Source organism: Aotus nancymaae, unplaced genomic scaffold (genome assembly GCF_030222135.1).
Source record: "Aotus nancymaae isolate 86718 unplaced genomic scaffold, 86718_ANA_hifiasm-v0.15.2.pri h1tg000004l, whole genome shotgun sequence".
In the NCBI taxonomy this organism is placed as follows: domain Eukaryota; kingdom Metazoa; phylum Chordata; class Mammalia; order Primates; family Aotidae; genus Aotus; species Aotus nancymaae.
The window spans coordinates 25,626,489-25,649,857 of record NW_026988415.1 but is presented as its reverse complement, the minus strand read 5'-3'; the positions used below and the strand labels follow the sequence as shown (position 1 = coordinate 25,649,857).

Sequence of the window (23,369 nt, the reverse complement as noted above, 5' to 3'; positions counted from 1 at the left end):
AACAGAACTAGAGAACTTGGCATCTCAGAACCAATTTATGTCATCAGCTCACTAAATGCTTACAGTATGAACCAAATTATACTGAGCCTGACAGAAAAGTAACAGAACACCTGTTTCCTGAGTCTTCAAAAGCTTCTCAGCTATTGATGACGTTCACATTCACACACATGAGGCAAGCAGGCCACGGCTCAGTCCAGGCATGCTATATGATCAAATGCCAAAATGGGGCTTCAGGCCAAATGCTGCTGGCACTCAAAGAAATAATAGGTTTCTTGGGGGATGAAGCAGGCACCAAATGCTCCATGGAGCAGGGAGCATCAGCCAGGTTTTGAAAGGTGGGCAAGAATTGGAATGGCAGAGATTTGGAGAATGGCACTCCAGGATGGAGACATAGCATGAGAAAACACTCAGTAGCAGGAATGAATAAGAAGTATCTGAGGCATAGAAAGACCACTAGGTTAGGGCAGAAAGTTCCTACAGGAGAATTGTGGAAGACAATTTTAATTAGATCATAAGTCCTAATGATAGAGAGCCATGGGGTAGAAAACAAATACCTACTGTTTATTGAGCACCTATTATGTACAGATTCTATGCTTCATGTTTTCTTAATGTAAATTCCAGACTGAAGAGTTTGGACTATATATGAAAGGCAATGGAGAGCCTAGAGCCCAGTCACTGGGTCTCAATATCTAAAACAAGATGGAGTATGCTCAGTTACCTCACTCATGTGTCCTTGGCCAACCTTTGAGGGCTTATTTGACTGTTTTTTATAACTGAGTATACAGCTTCTCTCAGGCAATACCATTGTTACCTGAAAATACAAAGCCTTTAATTTTGCATGACATTGCACAAAGAGAATTACAGAACCCGATTCCTCTTTCTCTTGGAGCAAATGGACAACCCTGATGTAGTCAGATGTATTCATCAGCAGCACATAAGTTACAAGTTAATACATGACTGAGCAGCAAAGTGCTAGAGGGGGCTACTTATTCTGTCTGCAAATGAAACTACATTCTATGAGTTGCATGTGTTTACTCAATTCTAGCTATTTCTAGCTATGTTTAGTCAGATTCCTCCTCATGGAGCAAGTTAGGCACTTTGGAAGAAACAGTCTTACTTTCAAGTCACAGCAAGGGCATCTGCAGGGTCCATGGAAGAGGACTGTTCTGTGTTGCTGCAAGAGGATACAGTAGGAATTCATTTGAATGATCTGTACCAGTGGTTACTCTTCCCACCTTGCAAATGGATTGAGTTCTAAAAGAAGATGTGTAATCTGGCTGGTCTACAGGTGGCCTAAATACCAGAGCTGCTTGTTAAAGCATGTAAGACCCAGAGTACAACTGAACGGTGGTACAACACTGAACCTAACTCCACTGCATGCTCATGTTTCTGTGGGAAGATTCATTCACCTTCCCAATTCAAAAGTTTAGTAACACCTGTTTCCTAAGCATTCCCATCTGAGACAGTGGGAGCAGAAACTTTTCCAGCTTCTATCCCCAGGTGGCAATTCAATATGACTCCAGCTGGGTGGTGGGGATGAGTTCAGATGGAGGCTCAGAGGGCCTAGGGAGGAGGGATGGATTGGGAGAAAAGGAAAAAGAATGAGATGAGTCCTCTGCAGGAAGTGACAAACAGTGAGGACACACATGTTGTAGATCAAACCAGTGCTAGGCTTGGGACAGGGCATGCAACTACAATGGCATACAGTGGTAAATAAATACATTTTATTTCATGACCTATAATATATATGCATGTATTTAATAACTAAAATGTATGCTTCATGAAACAATGAAACAATACTTTTACTACACAAAAGTACACTTTTACCTTTACTGCACAGATATACCTTGGCATTTTTCTAGGCTATTTCTTTTTTTTTTTTAATGCTAGGTCATGACTCACTACATTGATTTCATAAGTCACTAATGGGTTATACCCTGCAATTTGCAAAACACTGTAGGAAAAGGGAAGAAGGATTAGTTTTCCTTTATTCTTTCTTTTCTCTCTTATTGATCGTAGACTCTTGCCTGGAGCAAATCAGAATGGAGGTTAAAAAAACAGGGACTGGAATAAAAATGACGAAGGTGGGTTCTAGGTAACATTCAGGGAGAAAAGATAAATGAAGAGGAAAGGCGTGGTCATGCCGTCACTGGACCAGCTCTGAGTTCCCTAGTAGGAGGTCATGTGAAAGGGAACTTGAGAGTAGAACTCTGTATCTCCAGCATCTGGCACAGTATTTGGTGCTGCTCAATAAATGCTTAATTTAAAATATCTACTAAATTGATACACATAAGTTAGAGGCTGACTGAACATACATATCTGATCAAAACACAGAGTGAATATCAGAATCTATGCTTGGCAAATGGCAGTGTTGAGAGGGTTTGTTGTTAGCAACTTTATCCCTCCCTTTTGTCTCTGCATTCAAATGGCAAGAGGTCACCATGCAGAGGTATCCCCAATTGGAGAGTCATTCTCCTAGAGGACAACTAAAAGACTCAGATCTTTCCTGACTGTCACTAACGGCCCTCAAAATTTTATCTGACCTGTGTCCTGTTCCCTCAGTGCCTGGTTCTCAGTCAGAACTAATCTGAAAAACCAATCCATACTGAAGTAGTATGAGAAATACTGACCACATGTTTCCCTTCCAGACCGCATTTGTAATTTAACAGGGAATTTTGCCATCCTAGAAAAAAAAAGGTAGATGTTTCAAACCTTCTAGTAGTGAATGCAGAAGACAGACTGAAGATGGGACAACTTTCTAGGGACCCTCAAACCACACTACAAGGTCACTATCTACTCTGCCTACAAATTGGAAGTTTCTATTAGTCATTAAACAATGCCCCCTCCCCTCCAAAAGAAGCATGAAAGTTGCTAGTACAATGCCTAAAACAGTTAGTAACTAATAAATACTGGTTGGATTAAAATCTAAAACATTTAGGTGGGTAGGCACAGGAGGCAACTTTAACAGGTCCTACTCAACTAGTATTGTCTGTGATAATGGACAATTCCATGTTGCACTGTCCATTAGCTTCACGTGGTTATGGAGCACTTGAAACGTGGCTAGTGTAACTAAGAAAAGTGTAGTCACATGTGGCTAGTGGCTATCCACCAGGACAAAACAAGTCTAGACAGTCAGTAGACATAAGACACACATTTTGAGCAAGTACCTTTCTGTCGTTGGTGCCCTTAGTTAAAAAGCTGGATCTTTTTCTAGATTAGCCACGAGAACTGAAATGCCTGTCTTCAAAGGGTTGTCCTTCTTCTTTTAGGACAAAGGGGTGTGGTGAATTTGTGGGAGCTGGTTACAGAGGGCTTTGTTCTTAGATTCGAGCTAGACTGTCTGTTCCCAATCAAAGCACCTTTCAAATAGAGAGCAATGCAACCCTGAAACATCCTGCAAGAGCCACTGAGGTTTACCTTAAGCACGCCCTATGCTTCTCAGATGAACATCCCAGCATGGACTTCCTTGGCACGAAGTTCTACACAGAGCCAGAACAACTTCCCAAACCAAGATTGGGAAATTACTTTTAAAAGTCCAACTGATTGAATTCAAATTAGAAGAAATGTTTCATTTTAACTTGCCTTTTTTTCCTAGATGGAAAATCAGTTTTTCGCTCTTCGGGTTATTGAGACATATTTGAAGGAACTGAGGTTGTATGGATTTTTAACGCAGCAAAAAGATGAACTGTTTTGAGTAACCACCAATCCTGGGTATTGTGAAGATGGCTTTTCAAGAGTTGCTGTCCATCAGGATTGCATATGGGAAATTTTATAAGGCTGCTTACAGTTACTTTAAAGTCTTCTAGCAGGCATGGATTCTAAGGACCATGAACCCTAGGGTCGGCTATTAATTCAATTTTTCCACCTGTAAAATGGGAAGGCCATTTGCTTCCTAACAGTAAATAGCAATGAATCAGCATTTTGATCTTAGATAATAACACACTGTTTGAGTTATCCAGTAGAAAACAGGAGTTTCCCAATGCTTCTGGTGGTTCATTCTTCACCAATGAGCTATTCCTCTGTCTGATCATCCTCCCTCCTCTCAGCATCCTTTTCTCTTTTTTGACTTCTTCTTCATAAAACTTGATGATAAACAGTAAAAATACATGGTCAGAGATGATAAAATCAAGAGAGAAGAAAATCATTCCAGTTATTTTTTACCCAAGATTTAGGCCTCTGAAGGTGTGTGAAGAACCAAAGTCAGTTTTAAGAATCTTTCATATTGCCTAAACTGTGAATGTGTTAAAGATATAATATATTTAGAGCAGACTGAAGAACTTTAGCCAGAGTATTTATTATCTAGTTATTGTCATCCTGAAAAGTATAGGGGTGAAGAATAAAGTAGCTTGCCAAATAATTCTGTCCTTGGACCTGTCGTCTTCAGTATTTTTGTCAATAACTTGGATTATACTACCCAAAGCAGACTGATCAAATTGCAGATGATGCATAACTGGGAGGAGCAACAGCTAATAAACTTGTTAACCAAATCAAGATGAAAAATGATCCCTAGAGGCTGAGTCAAAACCATTAGGACATTTTCAAAAAGTGGTCTATATTTTGGTACAAAAAATCAACAACACATATCCAAGGTTGAGGGAAGCCTGGCTTGACAGAAGTTTCTTAACTATACACCTAGGATATAATTTCAAGATCACAAAGTAGGAGTAGTTTCCATGGAAATCTACTGTGAGCTGTTTAAAAAAAAAAAAAAAAAAAAAGCCATGCCATCCTCAGCAGCACTGACAAATGTGTTTTCTAGTCCAAAATTGTGGGTGGGGAGGGGTATCAGTTCCCTGTCTTCGGGAGGGGTTCAACTTCAACCTTACAGTGTGGTGCTCAATCCTGGACACCAAACTTTAAAAGTGACATTTGGCAAACTGGAACACATCCAGAGAGGGATGGCCAGAGTGGTGAAGAGCCTGGGATCTCTGAAGAACAGTTGGTGATAGGCTGAAAAAAAGAAGGCATAGACAGGTGGGATGCATATCTTCAGGTGTTTGAAAGCCTGTCATTTGAAGATGGAATAGATAGTTTCTTCATACTTCAGACAAAAGGAAGGATCCTCAGGTGCTGAAAATTACAGGGAGGCAGATTTGCAGTCAATATGTTAAGAAATTTCTAATAATTAGAGCCATCCCAATGTAGAATGCACGGTTTTTAAGAGTAGTGAATTCACTATTATCAGAAGCATTCAAGAGAAAATGGGCCCACCTGCCAATTAAGCTGTAGAGGGGATTGTTGCACTTTTTTAGGAAGATGGAAGAGGTGACTGAAGCCATCACAAACAACATTAAGAATGTGATGCTAAGGAATCTGAACAAAATGGGAAATACAGGCAGGTCTTCTTGACTGATGATGGTTCTAAAGATTTTATTACTTATATATTGTTTTGGCTTTAATTAGTAAATATTTTAAGCCTACAGAAAATAAAACAGACAATTATTAGTTCACTTTTAAGAATAATTTTTGTTCGGGGACCCATCTCACCATCTCCCTGCTCAGCATGGACTGCAGAATCAAAGAAAATGGGTTTCAAATACTATATGATGTGATATCAACCTTGTACCTCTTTTCTGTCCATGACAAACCTTGGGGCTGATTGAAAGGCATCATAAGAGTTCGTCACTTTCCTGCACAGCTTTAGAAATTGTTTCATTGACTGTGACTGGATCACTGGATCAATTATTTTTTCAATTAAGAGTCCTGCTAAACCCCATGTAAAATGAGTTACAAGTCAAGACAGGCCCCTGACTACTTTAGATGATTGATGGAGATATGTGGATGACAGAGACAGGCTGGAAAGAATGACAATTCTGTGGATTGATTTGTTATGGGGATGATGATTAATGGAATCCAAGTATCAATACTACTTACTCACTGATACTCAGGGACTTTCGTCATTTTTAAAAGTAGAATTTTAGCTATTACTTACATTCATTCTCTGCACAAACCTGTCAGGTGGGCAGAGCAGGTGTTAGCATTTCTGGGTTACAAATGATAGTCCTGAAGCCCAGTGAAGTGACTGGCCCAAGGTCATATAGCCAATTAGGGGCTGAACTGTATAAAAATCCAACTCTGTGCAAACGCACTGACAAATAATTTTTAAAATAATACAAATAACATATACCATTTATCAACTGAGCACAGACTATATGAAAGTCATAAGCACATTACACATACTCATTTAATCCATACAATAACACTATGGGGTAGGTACTATTATACCAATTGTCATGGATACAGAAATGAGGCTTGCAGAGTTTAAGTAACTAGCCCAAGTCTATTTAACCAATAACTTGACCTTAAAAATAAACTCCAAAACTCTTCACCTTCACTGCCACAACACAATTCAAACTACTATTGTCTCTTACCTAGACGATGGTAATTACATTTCAAAGGTATGCTCTACTTTCATTGATGTTCCTTTAAATCTACTCTTCATACAGCAGCAAGAAAAATCTTTTTAAAATATGAATCAGTTCATGTTATACCCATCATCAAAATTATTCTAATATTTCCTCCTATAGTCCTTAGCATAAAAATTCAAATTCCTTACCAACATCCAACAAGGTCCTCCACGGTTGGTTCCTGCCTCCTCTACCAGATTCAACTTGCATTATCCTCTTCCTCACTGGCCATGTTCCAGCCAGGCTAGTCTTCTTTCAGTGCCTCAAATACATCAAATGCATTTCAGGGCCTTGCCACATGCTAGTCTCTCTGCATAGGATGCTCTTCTACCATCAGGTGTCAGCTCAAGTATTTCATCCACAGATAAGCTTTTCCTGGCCTAATTTAAATCAAAACCACTTTGCCATGGAGTCAAAGCATCCTACACATTCTCCTCTTCATAGTTAGAACATGGTAATCACACATTGGTATGATTATTTGATTCATATTTACTGTCAATACTAGACCGTAAGCACCATAAAAGCAACGATCTTGTCTGTTTTTGGTCACTGCTATATTTCAGCACTCAGACAGTGTTTACCAAACATTAGGAACTTGAAATTTATTTAATGAATGAATAAGCAAAAAAATTAAAGCCTACGCCTGACTTCTGAGTTCCAATGCTTACCCATATTGTCTTGATATAAAAGGGCCTAAAAAGAATTCTCTTACCCCAACCCATTTCAACACCTTTCACGCTATCTCTGACATTGCTATAGAAGGATAATTTACATTTACATGTGCAAAATGAATTTTCCAAAATACATGTCTTCATATATTAATGCCTGCATTTGCTAGCAGTTACATTCAAGTAGGATCAAATGTTGATAATAAGTGTTTTCTCTGCCAGCATTTAGATACATGCCATGTAATTGCAAAAATAACTAGTTAGGCTTTCAGAAGGCAGTATACTCTTGAGAGCTGAACAAAATGTTCAAAGGAATTAACCCCAAGATGGTAATTAAACCATGGAATCATCAGCTGGAGAATGAGGCTGATACACTGTTCTGACTCTGAAACCTACAAGCACCACTGTGGTTACCAGGACACAAGACCGAAGGGCACTGGGGAGGGATGATGATTTATATAAGCCCAGGGAAGGTATGAGCTGACTACTACCCTATACTCACCCCACCATATCCACCCTCTATCTAATTTCCCCTCTCCTACATCCCTAGGCTAAACACAAATAGCTAATTAAAGCACAGGATCAGGAAGGTAGCTGCCTGGATGATGGGCTTGGAAGAGTCTAAAAGATCCACCCTTCTTAAGTTTCTACTGCTAAAATAACTCCTTTGGGATTTTCTAGATATGTATGCATTTTCATTGGATTAAGGTTTTTCTCTTTGTGAGGAGGAAGTCATAAGGTAAATGTTTGGTTCTCAATGTGGGAGAGGAACGATGTTGCCCTCCTGGGGGATATTTGATGATGTTTTGAGGCATTTTGGGTCGTCACAACAGGTAGTGGGAGTGGTGCCCATGGCATTTAGAGGGTAGAATTCAGTGACATTGACATTTTGGGCTGGATAATTCCTTGTCCAGCAGCTGTCCTGTGCATTGTAAGATGTAAATGTCAATATTGCCAAGGTTGAAAAACTCTGAACTGACCCATTTACAAAGATTCATTTACTAATCCATTAACAATTCATATACAGAGTAGGTTCTTGCAGAAATGGGAGATGAAATGAGTATATTTTGATTGATCAGTTGAAACAGAAAGAAGGAACAGTAATTTCATAGTAGTATTACATAGTTTGGGAAAAGACTGGAAGCAAGTGACCAGTTAAGAGACTACTCTCAGTCAAAAGAAAAGGAATGAGAACTTGACCTGATGAGGAACAAGAGGTAGATACACCAGTGCCTTAGAGGCAGAATTGGTGAAGCAACACAAAAGAATGGCACAGGGAAATGAGGGAAAGAACAAAAACAATCATGACCCTTAAGACTTTAGCTTGGGTGCCTGGAACAAGAGCAATGCATTAGAAGAAACGGAGACAACAGAAGCAGATGCATAAGTGGAGGATGGAGGCAGAGAAATAATATGCTGAGTTTGTGATGTCTTGGGGGTCTCCAGGTGAGGCTGTTTTATGGGCAGTTAGAAATGTGGCCCTGGAGCTCAGGAGTGTGGCTGAAGCTACAGGTATCTAGTTGGAAGTCATCCACATGGAGGTAATAAGATTAGATCCCTTGCCTGGCACATAACAGGTCCTCCATAAATATTTGTTGAATTTTTAAAAACCACACTTAGAGTAAGGATAAAAGAGGGCCAGAGAAAAAAATCTTTGAAAACCATCTTCATATGAAGAGGTGGACTAAGAGGAAACTGAAAAGGAGGGGTAAGAGAGGTAGGGCCAGCAGAGTTTAATGCACTGGAAATCGGAGAGGAGAGTTTCAAGGGGGAAGATTTAGCCAACAAATCTTATCAAATGCTGCTCAGCAATCAATTTGAACAACATTTGTGAATAGAGGTGGATTTGACAGGAGGAAGTCATCATCGAACTTGAGAGAGCAGTTCAGTAGAGGGATGGGAACAGAAACTAGTTTCCAGAATCTGAAGACTACAAGGTCTTTATTATCCTATCATTAATCATAGTGATAAAGGAGTTAGAATGATAATTTATGGAGGTGGCAGGGATTTAGGAGCAAATGGATTCTTAGCAGATGCTTAGCCTGACAGGAAGAAGGCAGCATAGAGAGACTACAATGTGGCACTCAAGAGGTCCAATGAGTAAAATTACGTTCAATTTAAGGATGAGCTCCCTAGCCATCAGAGCTGCCCTTCAAGGGCAATAGTGAGCTCTCTTATTACTGGACGGATTCAAGGAGAGGCAATATGACCTCATGGAAGGTGGTCCATGTATCGAATGGGAGTTTGGACTAGATTATTCATTTCCAACCATTTGGACTTATCAGATTAATAATATGTTAGGGTGAAAAAGGTAGGGCAGGTGTGTATTGATCCAGAGAGTTACCAACCTTTTAATTTTGCTATGTTAAATGTATTAGCTTTCTATTTCCTGCTGTAAAAAATTACCACAAACTTAATGGCTTAAATCAACACAAGATTATTATCAAACAGTTCTACAGATCAGAAGTCTGGTACAAGTCTCACCAGGCTAAAACCAGTGTGTCGGCAGGGCTGTGTTCCTATGTGGAAGCCCTAAGGGAGACCCTGTTTTCTTGTCTTTTCCAACTTCTAGAGGCTACCCATATTTCTTGGCCTGTGGCCCCTTTCCACTTTTAAAGCTAGCAATGGCCAGGCAAGTCTTTCCCATGTCATTTTACTCTGATACTGACTCTTGTTTTGCCTCTGTCTTCCATATTTAAAGAAGCTTGTGATTACACTGGGCCACCCAGATAATCCAGGATGATCTTGATATTTTAGAGTCCATTGATTAGTAGCCTTAATCCCATTTACAGCCCAGTTTCCCTTTACCATATAACCTAATTCAGAGACTTTGGGATTCAGACATGGACATCTTTTGGGGAGCCATTATTTTCTCTACCACATAAGAGATATAGATATATATCTCCTATGTAATAGACATCATCATCGTTTATCATCATCATCAGCATTTCAGAAGATAAAGACTCTACATCTAGCACTAAAGAGTAGAAAGTAGAAATTATATAGAGAAAAGAACTGTCTTTTCCTAAAAAAGAACAGTTGTCTACTTTACTCCAACACATACACACACACACACACACACACACACACACACACACACACACCAAAGCATACATTTATTTCCTTATGCTGGTAACTCCACCAATGACCAACACCACAGCTTTAGAAAGCACCAGACTATATGATTTCTCAAGTTTCCTCCTAGCTCTAAGTTTCTTTGATCCACTGGAATTCACTGTACTATGAAGGAACTACCTGGAGAACCTCGTTGTGATGTAGCTCTATGAGTTTCCTCATAGCTATATTTTCCTTCTTTCTGCTTGCTTTAAATGCGATCATTAAGTCAGCAAGAGACTTCAGTTTCCCTTTCTCCCCTTTGATTCAAAAGGTATGAAAAGTGTTCTGTAAATGATATGCAATATTATTATTCTGATCTTTGAGGTAATCAAGTTGTTTGACATTTTTGTAATTATGCCTTTTGGAATATGGGTGGTGTAATTAGCTGCCACAATGTACGTTAACAATACCTGTCCTGATCCTACAGACTTGGGGACTATAAATAAAAGCGTGACAGCTGGCTTCAGCCTTGCTTGCCACTCACCATTGAAGGGAACACAGCTGGGAAGCTACACTAGAGTCCCCAGGAATCCAGAATGTAGTCAGAAACAACATCTTCAATGAGAAAAATTTGGTATTTTGTTACTGGGAATATACGGCGACAGGCACTCTTAGGAGGCAGACAACCAAGCTATTTCGCACTGAGAAGGCACAGAGACCCCAGGTAGGAACAGCATTTCACCAGCACAAAGGCATTATTTAGGGAGGGGAAGAGACAGAGGACAATGGCATCTTCTTGAGCCAAATTAGCAGAGTTTCTTTCTTAACCCTTTATTACCCATAAGTGAAACTACGAAAGAAGAAATGGATAGGAAAGGTGAAAGAGACAGAAAGTGAGAGAGAGAGAGAGAGAGCCATATGAAGCTGATATACTTCATATTTTATTTATTTTTCTCATTTATTATATTTTCCCCTCATTAGCACGTAAGTCCCAGGAGGACAGGATCTTTTTCACTCCTGTATCTCCCAACATCTATAACAGTGCCTGACACATAGTAGACACTCAGTAAGTATTTGATGAATGAATAAATAGTTTTTATTAATGGAATGTCTGTTATGTGCTAAGCGCTGTTATAGGTGCTGCCCATTAATGAACGTATTTTAACTTTCACAGAAATGCTGAGACAGGTACTATCATTATTCCAATTTTACAGATGAATAAACTGTATCAGAGGCACAGAGATATTAAGTAACTTGCCTAATAAGTAAAGGATACAGGATTTCAACCTATATGGTCTAACTTTAGAACCTGCCTATGTAATTACGATCCTATACTGAGGCTCAGAAAGGTCAAATAACTTATGCAAAGTTACGCAGCTTATGACTGGCGGAGTCATGAGTGGAAACAAGGTCTGCCTGTCTCAGAAGTTGCTGCGCTTCCCTCTGCCCTTCATGATTTGTAAGATTGCCAAGACAAACGTTTCTTCCATCACCATTTTACCAAAGACAGTCTTCTAAGATAAAGAAATGGGTGTGCTTCATTAAGGATTCAGATAAAGGAAACAAACATCCCCCAAAAGAATCATGAGTCCCAAAAGATCACCAATCTGCAACCAGCTCTCACTGCTGTTATGTGGGGCTGGAGGGAGCTGAGGGAAGCAGCCGGCAGATGAATCATGGGAAACTCCTGGTGGAGCCATCTATGCTACCTTATGTGAGGGCTAGGCATTGAAGGTAAGTCACTTTCATGCAGGTGAATCCTGACCCAAGCTGTGCTAGATAGCTCTGGTGTAGGGATGGTGAGGAGATGCCAATAAAGCTTTTCTAAGAGACTAGTTCATAATTCATTGTGTGACCTTGTGTAAGATACTTCCTCCCTTTGTGTCATAGTTTCTTTATGATAGGGAGACATCAGACCAGTGAAACTCTGTTCAATCAGAAGAGCAAGCTCCACTGTCTCTTTATAAACTGGACTTTTCCACATAAAATTTCATTTGGAGAAAGGATTTCACCACTAAAAACTATGCTTGAGAAACCGGTGAATATAAAATATTTAAGTTCCTTCTAGCTCAAACATTCTAAGAATCTAAAATCATAGACATTGTGAGTGGGTCAGCTCAGTGTTCCATTCAGCCCTACTTTTGACAGCCAGAAACAGGCCAAGGATCTGCTGTGAATGGCTCTTCACAGGTCCCCATGCCCCAATTTCTTTCAGAGGCCATTAACACTGTCCTCATATAGCAGTTGTCTTCCCCATTGGGCTAATCCTCCATAGGCCTTCTACTGATGTCTGTCTATGTTGGAGTGGGTGGAGCACAGGTAATGATGCACAGGGGTCAATATTTGCAGGAAAGTTGTACTTCTGTTTTATATGAAAGGAGTCGAGCATTTCCTGATTTTCTCCTAAGACTCTTCTTATTGATGTCCACCACCAAAATACAGTGGATCTGCCTTTTGGACAACAATAGCATATTATTCCCTGTATTCCCTGAGGATTGCCACTGATCTATAAATATTCCTGAGTCCCTTGTCTGAGTCACAACCAGAGCTGTATGCTTACTTTGGAATTTTTAAATATCAGTGGGTTTTCTCACACAGGCTCACCACACATTTTTATAAGTTCTTCTTTTGTCTCATTCTTCTTGTCATAATATACAGGCTTAAAGATTTCACTGGGTTCACCTTCCTGGAGACAACTCATAAAGTTTTACCAAAGTCTGGGTTTCACATATACAATATGACTCCCTTGATATAAAGCTTTAAAACAAGCAATAATAATAATACATTGTTTAGGTGTATGTGTTTGTATATTTTTTTAAAACCAAGGTAATGATAAATACAAATTGCAAGAGAGTACTTACCTGGGGCAGGAGTAGGGGTAGGAGTGTTATAAATACAGGGAGATAGATTAGAAGAGTAGTATATAGGTAAAAGTAACTATCAGTAATGTTGTAGTTCTCGGGTTGGGTAATGGGTTTGTAGGTGTTTATTATAGCCTAAATAAACAAATCCAATAAATAAAACATGAAAAGTTTATGTATGAACTAATAATGATTAATTCTGTACCCCAAGTTCAAAATCAATGATCAGAAGAGCAATACAAGATGTTTTTGTCTTAACCAGAACCTCGCCACCATAAATTCTTTCATTTTCTGTTTCTTTCCACTATTTCAAGAGCTTTTTGAAACTGAAAGTGGATCATAGCTCTAGTTTTCCCTCTTTTTAAGTTTATCTTCCCCCTCAATTATTGCCCATAATCTAGTCAGGTTGGAGTTCTTGCTGAAAATATGTCGCATTTTCCCACGAGACTATTTTTGTATAGGATTCATGGATCCTCATTTTTCTCTTGCCAGTTGGTATGAATCTGAGAATTACCAGGTACCATTTGAATCATTTTGGTTAAAGGGCCATGATTGCTTGTTCTAGCCTTCCAGCCCCATGACAATTATTAGTAAGGAAAGGTTCTTTTTTGGGTGACAGATAATATAATACAGGAAGCCCAGGTAAATTTGAATTTCAGATAAACAATGAATTATGTTTTTAGCATATTTATGAATTTGAGGTATACTTATACTAAAACATTATTTACCTGAAATTCAAATTTAATTGGAAATCTTGTTTTTATTTGCTAAATCTAGAAACTCGATCTCATATGGGCCAATAATTACTCTTTAATAACATTGTTGGATATGGGTCTATGTGAGTGTGAGCTTTGGGTCAAGCAGACTCAGATTCAAATTCTGACTCCTCTGCTTAATTGCTAGAACAGGTTTTTTTGTCTCAGGATTTTTTATCTATTAAATAGGAATAATAGCAATACCTCATAAGGCTGATGAGAATATTAAATGAAAAAATATTTGTGTAGTACTTAGTATAGTGCCTGGCTAAATACTGTTACCATTATTATTGGCTGTTATTATCAATGGCTATTATCATTATTTTTGGATGTTATCATCATTATTGTCAATTTTTTACACAACATTATGTGCATCTGCCAAGATTTGACTTGGTATTGCAAAACTCTCCACTTAGAGGTTTAATTTGAGAATGGGACTTTTCTTAGCATCACCCTTGGTGATGACCAAGACATCCCTTTTGTTTCTGAATGTTGTACTCCCTTTGGCGTTTGTCATGAAGTACCCCAGACCTTTCTCTAGTTGGATTTTTCCTTTTCATATAAAGACCTTTCCTATGTTATGTTCGAGGGTCACTTAGAATTCTTCAAGTTGAAGACTATTTTCTCCTATGATGGAGATGGTTAAGTGACTGATAATCACTTTTGAAATGTGACCCTCAAGCCAATGGCTAATGACTTTGATTGATAAAAAGAGAACAGCCCTAATCAACATAGATTTGAATGGAATGCATGGAAAGCAAAATACCACATCCACTGAGAACTGTCTCTCACACACAACAGGGTCAATAAATGAATTAAATTGGTTTTCCACTTGCCTTCATGCTTTCAATACCTTCTTTATTCTTGGTGCCCAATGTCTTCACTATTTCTCCTCTCAGGGAAAACTCTAAACCTCCTACACATTCTCTTCTCTGACCCACTCATGCCGATCAAAACTTACCCTTCTGCTTTCCCACTCATCCTGTCATCTAATCAGACATTAATTTATCTTACCACAATAACTGCTAAAGAAGATTCTATTTAATCCCTCTCCCAGGCAACAGACTTCTCTTAAACACCTGAAGAAGTAAACCTAACAGTGATATTTAGGGTTTTCTAGTAGGTAAGGGAGACCATACAGGACCCCTTAAATCGCACCACATTATGCCTGTTGTGTCTTCTTCGCATGAATGGAAGTGAGCAGTGGTGCAGATAATCTAAAGATCATTTCCACTTTGTTTGGGAATGCAACACACAGTGTTGTTATAGCTGATTTGCTTTGCTAATTATGTTCTACTGAAGCTAATATTAAAATCGGTTCACATTTTTTAAGTTCTTATGGGCCAGAAGAGAGAAAAGGCACAATGTGGCCCACTTTGAAATGAAGGAAAGGTGACAACTGTGAGGGGGATGTGAAAATTCTGCATGTGAGCTAATGGAGTCTATAAGATACATGCAAAAGGATCAAGATAGAACTTTCCCAATTACACATGGGCTGAACAGGCAGCCAGTTAACCCCTGTAACGCAGTGAGCACTGAAACGACAGTCTTCCCATGGCCTGCCCAGAGGCTTAAATCCTCTAAATTAATAGCCAACATTAAGGGTCCTAATAATAACATAACTGTGGCTAGGGCATTATGTGACCTCAAGGGCAACATATTTCCTGGCAGACATATTAGCAGTTAGTCTGACTAAACTCTCAGTCACCTATGAGAAAAAGGAATGAAGGGTGGTATGCAAAACAGTTGTACTTTGATGGGGGCATCAGTGTAATAAGAGGCCCCAGGGCAGCTAAAGTGTAAGTATAAGAGCCCTGAATGCCTTGGAGATGAGCTGGGAGGGTTTTGAAAGGGAATAAGACAAGCTTCACCTCTATTTTTCCCACATTTTCTTAGTTTCCAGCTCATTGTACACATAGAGAGTGTGTACTTGTATCAAATTAATTCTTCCCTTTGTTACTCTTCTCCTGTTGGGTAACTGTGTTTTCAGGGGCTTCTAGAGGTTTTCTTTTGAGGTATGCAATTTGGAGCCTAATTGTGTATTGTATTTCTAACCCTACAAGCTGCAGCAAAGGACCACTGAGCTATTGAAATCTTTTTCTCTTTTTCTCATTGCAGTCTGCTCCCAGTTCTCGAGAGGGGTGTATGCCATCTTTGGATTCTATGATCAGATGTCAATGAACACCCTGACCTCCTTCTGCGGGGCCCTGCACACGTCCTTTGTTACGCCTAGCTTCCCCACTGACGCAGATGTGCAGTTTGTCATCCAGATGCGCCCAGCCTTGAAGGGCGCTATTCTCAGTCTTCTGGGTCATTACAAGTGGGAGAAGTTTGTGTACCTCTATGACACAGAACGAGGTAAGAAGAGACATCTGTTCTCCTCTTTAGATATTCATGTAATTGTGTTCAAATTTCCTCAGCTCATGTGCCCTTTGCTTCCAGTAAATAAAATCTAATCCTGTTTTAAAATTGTATTTAATACTCCAAATAAATCAAAGATTAAGATAAAAAAATCAAAAGTAATAGTAATTTTAGAATCTAATTTTTCAAGCTATGTAGGCCCGCCGTGAAAAAGCAGTTTGGAATATACTCTCGGTTGAATCACAATTGTTGAAAAATAACTCCTCCCCCCTCAAAAATTTTATCCAGTCTAAAATGTATAAAGTAAAACCAGCTTAATCTAAGTAGAGAGAGGCTTAAACTGGAAAGTTTTGGAAAATTAATCCTGTCAGAAATTGTAATTATCCCCATTTTGTAGATGAGACAGCTGAAGTCCAAGTGCTTTTTCATACAGCAGTTTCACTACTGAAGTGAGACAGGTAGCAATGTCTCTTGCTTCCAGGACTTGCTCCATCAGATCACAATAGGATTTCAGCTTACCAGGCCTCAACAATTCTCTGATAGAAATAATGAGTAAAACAGCTAAACTGGGCTTTGGGGATTGATTTTTTTTAATAGTGAGACATTCTACAGCCATACCACCCTTAACATGCCCAGTCTCCTCTAACAGTGAGACAATATGTTGAGGATACACTCTATTGAAACAGGCTCAGAAATTAACATTCTGATCTTAAATAATATACAGTAAGTATATTGATTAATTCGCTAGAGCACACACATCATAATTCATCTAAACAGGCTCCTCTAACACCCAGTTGTCTTTGGCAGGTTCCTTGGTAAAACCAAGGCATCCTATCACCAAGACATTCCAGAAGACAATGTTACTTTATCAGTCATTTGCCTGTGGTTCAGCTTAGAGGCCTGGGGTAGTTCTCGCTAACTCAGAATTTTTAAACTCAGAAGAAGTAGGAAATGAAAGGCCTATCTGCCTGAGGGGTACCTGGATAAGAGGTCCTTCTAAGAAACTTAATGTGAAGGGCCATTTTGCTCTTGGGAATACAGAACACTCTTCACTTTACTCTCATTTTGCTGCATCATCAAATCTTAATAGGAAATACTTAGGCCTGTATTTGCCTATTGTACTTACCTCCAAACTGTCATCAAATTTCATGAACCTGAAGCAGGAGACCAGAGGTCTAGTCCAAGCTCTGTCACTAACTAGCTCACTGACAAGTTGACCTTGACCAACTCACTGATGTGCTCTTGGACTTGGCCTCCTCATCTAAGGTGTGTCCCTTCTTAATGTCACATTCTATGATTCTGTGATTTTTTTTTTTTGAGATATTAGACCAGATACTGATACTTTGTATCTTGCTACTAACCCTAACTTATATATTATCAATTAATTAGTCAATCCATCCTGCAAGCCATTATCAACCCCCAATGTTGGTCGCCAATCCTGTGATAGATACATATATAATATGGTTTCAAGGGGGTGTGGACAGAAAAAGATATTCATGAAACAATTCATGAACAACACAGAACAATGTCAAATTGAGTGCTACACTGTAGACTCTGAATAGTTTAAGAAATGTGAAAAGGTTGCACTCCAGAAAAGTAGAGTTTTCAGAGAAAGCTTGCTAGAGAAGCTAGCCTTGAAAGATAAGTTGTGGGTTGCAAGAGAGAAGGGAGATGGGGCTTTGGGGAGGGGAAAAGAGAACAAAGGGTGTGTTCAGGTAGCGCCCTGTCTGACTGAGATACCAAAATAGCTTGAATGTTCTAGTTCACCCAAATTTTAATAAATTTCATTTTGTCCAAACACGGAGTATAAATTAACCTGTTTCCATGTACTGTATACAGCGTAATCTAGTGCATGTCAATTTCATTGCAGAACCAAAGTTTGTAAGTCAGGCAACTTCTCTCATGAAACATTTTAAAAACTAAATATTGGTTCCACCAACACTGTAACCTCTCATTTATTCAAAAGCAGAAGACACAATTAATGAACTTTATCCTCATCTTCTGTGATCCTTCTCTGCTCATTAGCTCTCTACTAGAAGAACCTGATGAAAAGACCATCTATCTATTTATCCTTGTATCTTTTCTCTAAGTGTCTAACTAAATAGTTTGGACAAGTTTATGGTCTTGGAGTCAAAGAAAACTTTCTGACTCATGTAAATTTATACTTTTCCCCTGAAGCCATTTAGCTGATGGGACTAATCTGCTCTGCTTAGGAAGTACTTCCCATAAACTTTTACACTAATTTCCCCCTTACTGCGTTCCTGTAAAAGCCTTCTTACGTTACTGTACTAGGATCCCATTCCAAAATTTTCAATGGCTTTCTATTGCCCACATTGAAAAAAGCAGTCTATTCTTCAAGATTTGACATGATTATACCTCAACCAACTAACAAACCCATTCTCCCTATGCTACCTAATGAGAACCTCCCATTGTAGGAAGCTCCATTTTCCACTGTTGCCTAAATGAACAAGAACCATTCCTGCCTCAGCAATCTTACTAATACTACTACCTGGAATTCTCTCCTTCATCTTGATTTGGTAACCATTCTTCCAATTTTCAAAACCCACCTCAACCTCTACCTCCCCAAGGTAGCCTTCCCTGACCACTCTAGCTCACAATGATTCATTAAGGCAATAGATGCTAAGGTTACAATAAAAACCAGATAGATAGGGTTAGATATGGTTCCTGCTTTATAAACCTACATTCAAATGATGGAGATAGACAAAAACCACGTAAATTAACAAATAAAATAATTTCATACTTAAATAAGGTGCTATGAAGGAAACAAAGGCAGATAATAATGGATAGGGTTTAATTTCCAAAGGATGTTCAGTGATGGCCTCATTGAGAAGGGGCATTTAAGCTGAGCACTGAAGGATTGGAAGGAGGCAACCATGTGAAGAATAGAGGGAAATAGTTTCAAGCAGTAGAAATAGCAAGTGCAAAGGTCATGTGGTATGGTTGAGGAATTGAAAGACGTCCAGTGTGGCTAAATTATAACAAGTAGGTAGAAAGTGGCCTGAGAGGAGACCATAGAGGTAGACAAGAGCCAGATCATAGCCATAGAGTATAAACAGAAGCCATGCTGAGGAGTATGAATTTTATTCTAATTGCAATGGGGAGTCATTGGAGGATTCTGAGCAGGTGAGTCACATGATCTAAATTTCTGTAGAGAATGGAGTGTGGTGCAAGTAAAAAAGAAGGGAAAACAATTGAAAGTCCATTGTGGTCATTTGGATGAGAAATGATGGTAGCTTTGGACTAAGCTGGAGATGGAGAAAAAGGGATGAAGTTGAAATACCCTTTGGAGACAGAATTGACAGAACTTGGGGATAGATTGACTGTGGGACATGAAGGAGAGGAAGGATTCCTGGATGACTACTATGTGTTTGGCTTGAGAGACTGCGTAAAATGGTAAGACGGTGATGCCATTTATTGAGGTGACCGGACAGGAGGAGACTTGGTTTTGAGGAGAAGAGGTCTTGCCCACCTCTAAACACCCACAGGACGCTTTTGTCCATGTCATTCATCTGGCATGGAATATAACTGCCTTCTGCTGTTATTTCACTGGGTCTGCTCTATGCTATACCTTCCCAAGCATTTCTCTCCAGTGTGATAATAAACAACTGGCTAGCCTCTAGATTTATATGCTGTGGCTCCTCTAGTACATAGCACATGTCTGTGTGCATACTTAGTGTTTTCCAACCTCCTTTACTGATTTATCAGGAATAAATGCCAGGAACTCTTGGCCAGCAAGAGGATTCCAACTTGAGTGGGGGGTGCACGGGAAAGAAGGAAGACAGACAGATGGGGTCAGGAGGGTTGAGGAGCCAGTGCTCCAACAACAACTTTATTTCTCAGAGACTCAGTATATATACTTTTTTCAGACTTCTTTTCCTCAATTGTTACAGGTAGATAAGTAATCAATGGATAAATCATGTGCTCACAACTATGCAAGGTGAAAGATTAATAAATGCCATACATGCTTGTAAAAGGTTAATGATTGTTTATGTTTATGCTAAAGCATTGTTCCTTGTGAATGCATTCTTTCTCTAGTTTATCTTTTAACTAGCCTCCCCTTCTGCCTCTTTTCATCTCTCAATCTCAAATTCCTTCCTCCCGGAGTCACTGTGTCTGGGCTCAACCACCCGTATTGTGTAGCTCGCCTTGCAAGCCTTCACACGGGTGGGCTCCCCACAAATAAGCCCATATCTGTTTTTCAACACCAGACTAAAAGAAAGAGAGAAAGAAAGAAAAATAAAGAAGGAAGGAAGGGTGGGTATGGGAAGGAGAGAGAATGGGAAAGGAAGAAAGAAAGAAGATAGAAGGGAAGAGAAAGAAGGAAGGGAGAGAGGGAGGGAAGGAAGGAAGGAAGGAAGGAAGGAACAAACGAACGAACGAAGGGCAAGCCCAATTTATAAATCAAACCATTTGGTACAGTTGTTTAAAATATTCAGTATTCTATATTTTCTCATTTTGTGCAATGATCATCCCTTGCTTTAGTAATAAAAATTACAGGAAATAATTACAATAGAAAATATAATTTTAGAATATTTTAAATTACATAAGAGAGATAGAAGAGAAAGAGAAACAGAAGGGAACACCTATAATTACATTCATAGGCTAAATATACAAATTATGTGACTCTACTGTATAAGGGCAGGGATGAGTGGGGAGCTGAGAAATGGGTTAAATGTTTGAGGTCATTTAAAAGCATTGTAGCACATTCAGAGTAAAGTTTTCTCTGAAATTATGAAACATTGAGTGGATTTCAGGGCTTTGTTGACTCTGCTTTTATTTCTGTCTGCAGACAAAAGCCTGATTTGGGGTTTGCAGTTCATCACTTAGTTTCTAAAATACTACCTTGATTCATTAATATAAAGTTGAAAATTACATTCTTGGTGCTATATACATAAAAGATCAGTTTTTGAAAAAATTATGAGGTTAAGTGTGTTGTCTGCCCCATCAGTACCTTCTCCTCTCTATTGCCACCCTCTTTCCTTACTATGGCACTATGTCTACACCTACCCTCCCTGGCAGGAGCAAAACCTTAACATCTCTGTCTCAACCTACTTCTACACTGGCATAAAAACTTCCCTGTCCTGCAGTTTCTTCCCACTGATTAATAGTCTTTTTCTGCTAGTGACAACAGCTCAGCTGACCAATTTATTCATGCTAATTTATCTATGGCTATTAACAACTTGATGCATTAGAGCATCCAGGGAAGAAGGAATTTCTATTCAGGCAAAGGCCTTCTGTGAATACAGAACCATTATCCAAGGTGTAGCTTTTTAATTCTGGGATTCCAGGCACCATGAGTCCAGTTTGTGAGGTCCTTTGCCCACGTGCCTTCCTATATAGAAAGTCCTAAAACCATGCCAGGGAGGTGGCCATCTCTTCCAGTTATTAGATGTACCTTTTGGGTGCAAGTGACCTAGTTCTCTGTGGTGCTAACATTTCCCCCAGAACAGCAACATACTTGAGAACTGCAGCCAGACTCTCGTGCACTTGACAACTCTCCTTGGCTTCAATGGGCACAGCCCACAGAGATGAAAGAATCCAGCCCAGCTGTGGCTCTCAGCTTAGATAATGAGATAATAGCTCTGGGTGCCCTTTGAGGCAACTAGTCCCTATCTTCTTGCCAGTGTTCAATAAACTCCTGCTGTCTCCCATTCTCAACCTGAAACTCCCTACTCAGTTCCCAAGTAACTCTCTGGAAGTCAACAGCCTTCTAAAAGACCTTTCTATTTTCTCTCGAAGGTTGTGACAGGAACATAGGCAGTTGTAACAATTATCCCATCAGTCAACAAGCAATTATTAAGCTTTTGCCACTGCTAGCTTGTCATAGGCCACTGGTGGGGTTCAAAAGAAGCAGAATTAGATCTCTCCTCTCAGGAGTTGACAATTCTATTGCTGAAAGAGTGACTTATCTAAGGGTCTGAAAAAAAATTTAATACAACTGTTTCCATATCCACCAATGAAATTCCTATGCCTTCATTAGAGCAAGAACTTTGTGAAAAGATTAAAGAGTTGTCAGATAGGAAGGTGGGAAAATGTTGGAAGGTCCTGAAGGGCTTAAGAGGTAAAGGGATTCCCCAAGTCAAGGAGAAAAGGGCCTGTCCTCAGAGGACTATGAATGTTTCGATTGGCTGGATTTGAACTCTACTGAGAGACAAGCAAAGTTTCAGTTCGTCACACCTTGCTGCATGTTGTCATTCACCACCTACTTACATAACCTAGCCTTATCCCATCCAGCCAGCTCTACTCTCCCAAATAAAGCACAAAATCTCTCTCTCTCTCTCTCTCTCTCTCTTTCTCTTCCTTCTCTTTCTTCACCTCCTTTCCTTTCTCCTCACTACTCCTTATGTTCTCTTCTTCCTCTCTCTCTCTACACACACACACACACACACACACCCCTCAATACCAATCAATGGCACATGTCAACAAATCTCTGTTATTGTTATCATTTTATTCTTATTTTGATAAGAGCAACTGCCATTTCTTAAACATTTATTATGCACTAGGCCCTGAGCTTATGGATGATCACATTTAATCCCTGTAACATCCCTGCATCTTTACAACTGAGGAAACCAAAGCATGAAAATGTTAAATGATGGTTCCTAGGGTCACACAGCTACAAAGTAATAAAACCAGATTTCAACCTAGGCCTGCCATGTTCCACAGTCTATGTGCTATTCTCTGGCTGACATACTGCCTCCCACATTCTCAACAGTTGAACACAGCTATTACCTCTTCCTTTTGTCTTCCCTTCAGCCATTCTTCAAAGACCAGGTATTTGGACTCTCCCTATCCTGGTTGTCTTCCCGTGGATGCAATCCAATTGCCAATTTCCCTCTTAAGGCATGATATCCACAAATGAACACAGTATCTTGTTTTCTCAGGGTACCAGGAATCCAGGCAGGCAAGGGGTCAAAAATCCAGGTTAAGAGGTAAATGAGTTGCAAAGGTGAAGGCAGAGAGAGGGCGGAGTTCTAAATGCAGGCAGAAGGTAACTTTGCTTGGGATGCATACTAAAGGAGGGCTATGCTGAGGCCCTGATTCTGGAGGAAGGGAACTCACCTATTCTTCTCTGGGTCAGAGACTTTCCTGAGCACAGAAAGATAAACCTGCAGATTGTCATTGCTAAAAGGCTATCTCTGGTTGGAGGAGCCTATTCTGGTTCAGGATAGGCCACTATGATGAACTTCTTTAAAGTTCCAGCTAAGTACCATGAGTGCTTGGCCAAAACTCATAAGACAG

General features: G+C 39.5%; 1 protein-coding gene across 5 annotated transcripts in view; it reads left to right on the top strand.

The window, feature by feature from the left end:
• The window catches only part of GRIA3 (glutamate ionotropic receptor AMPA type subunit 3), a 335,194-nt gene that overhangs the window by 54,550 nt on the left and 257,275 nt on the right, over positions 1-23,369 (top strand). For all 5 annotated transcript variants that reach the window (XM_021676443.2, XM_012475444.3, XM_012475435.2 and 2 more), the window contains one exon: positions 15,867-16,106. In XM_021676443.2, the coding sequence (XP_021532118.1) occupies positions 15,867-16,106 (240 nt within the window). The remainder of the gene's footprint in view (positions 1-15,866; positions 16,107-23,369) is intronic.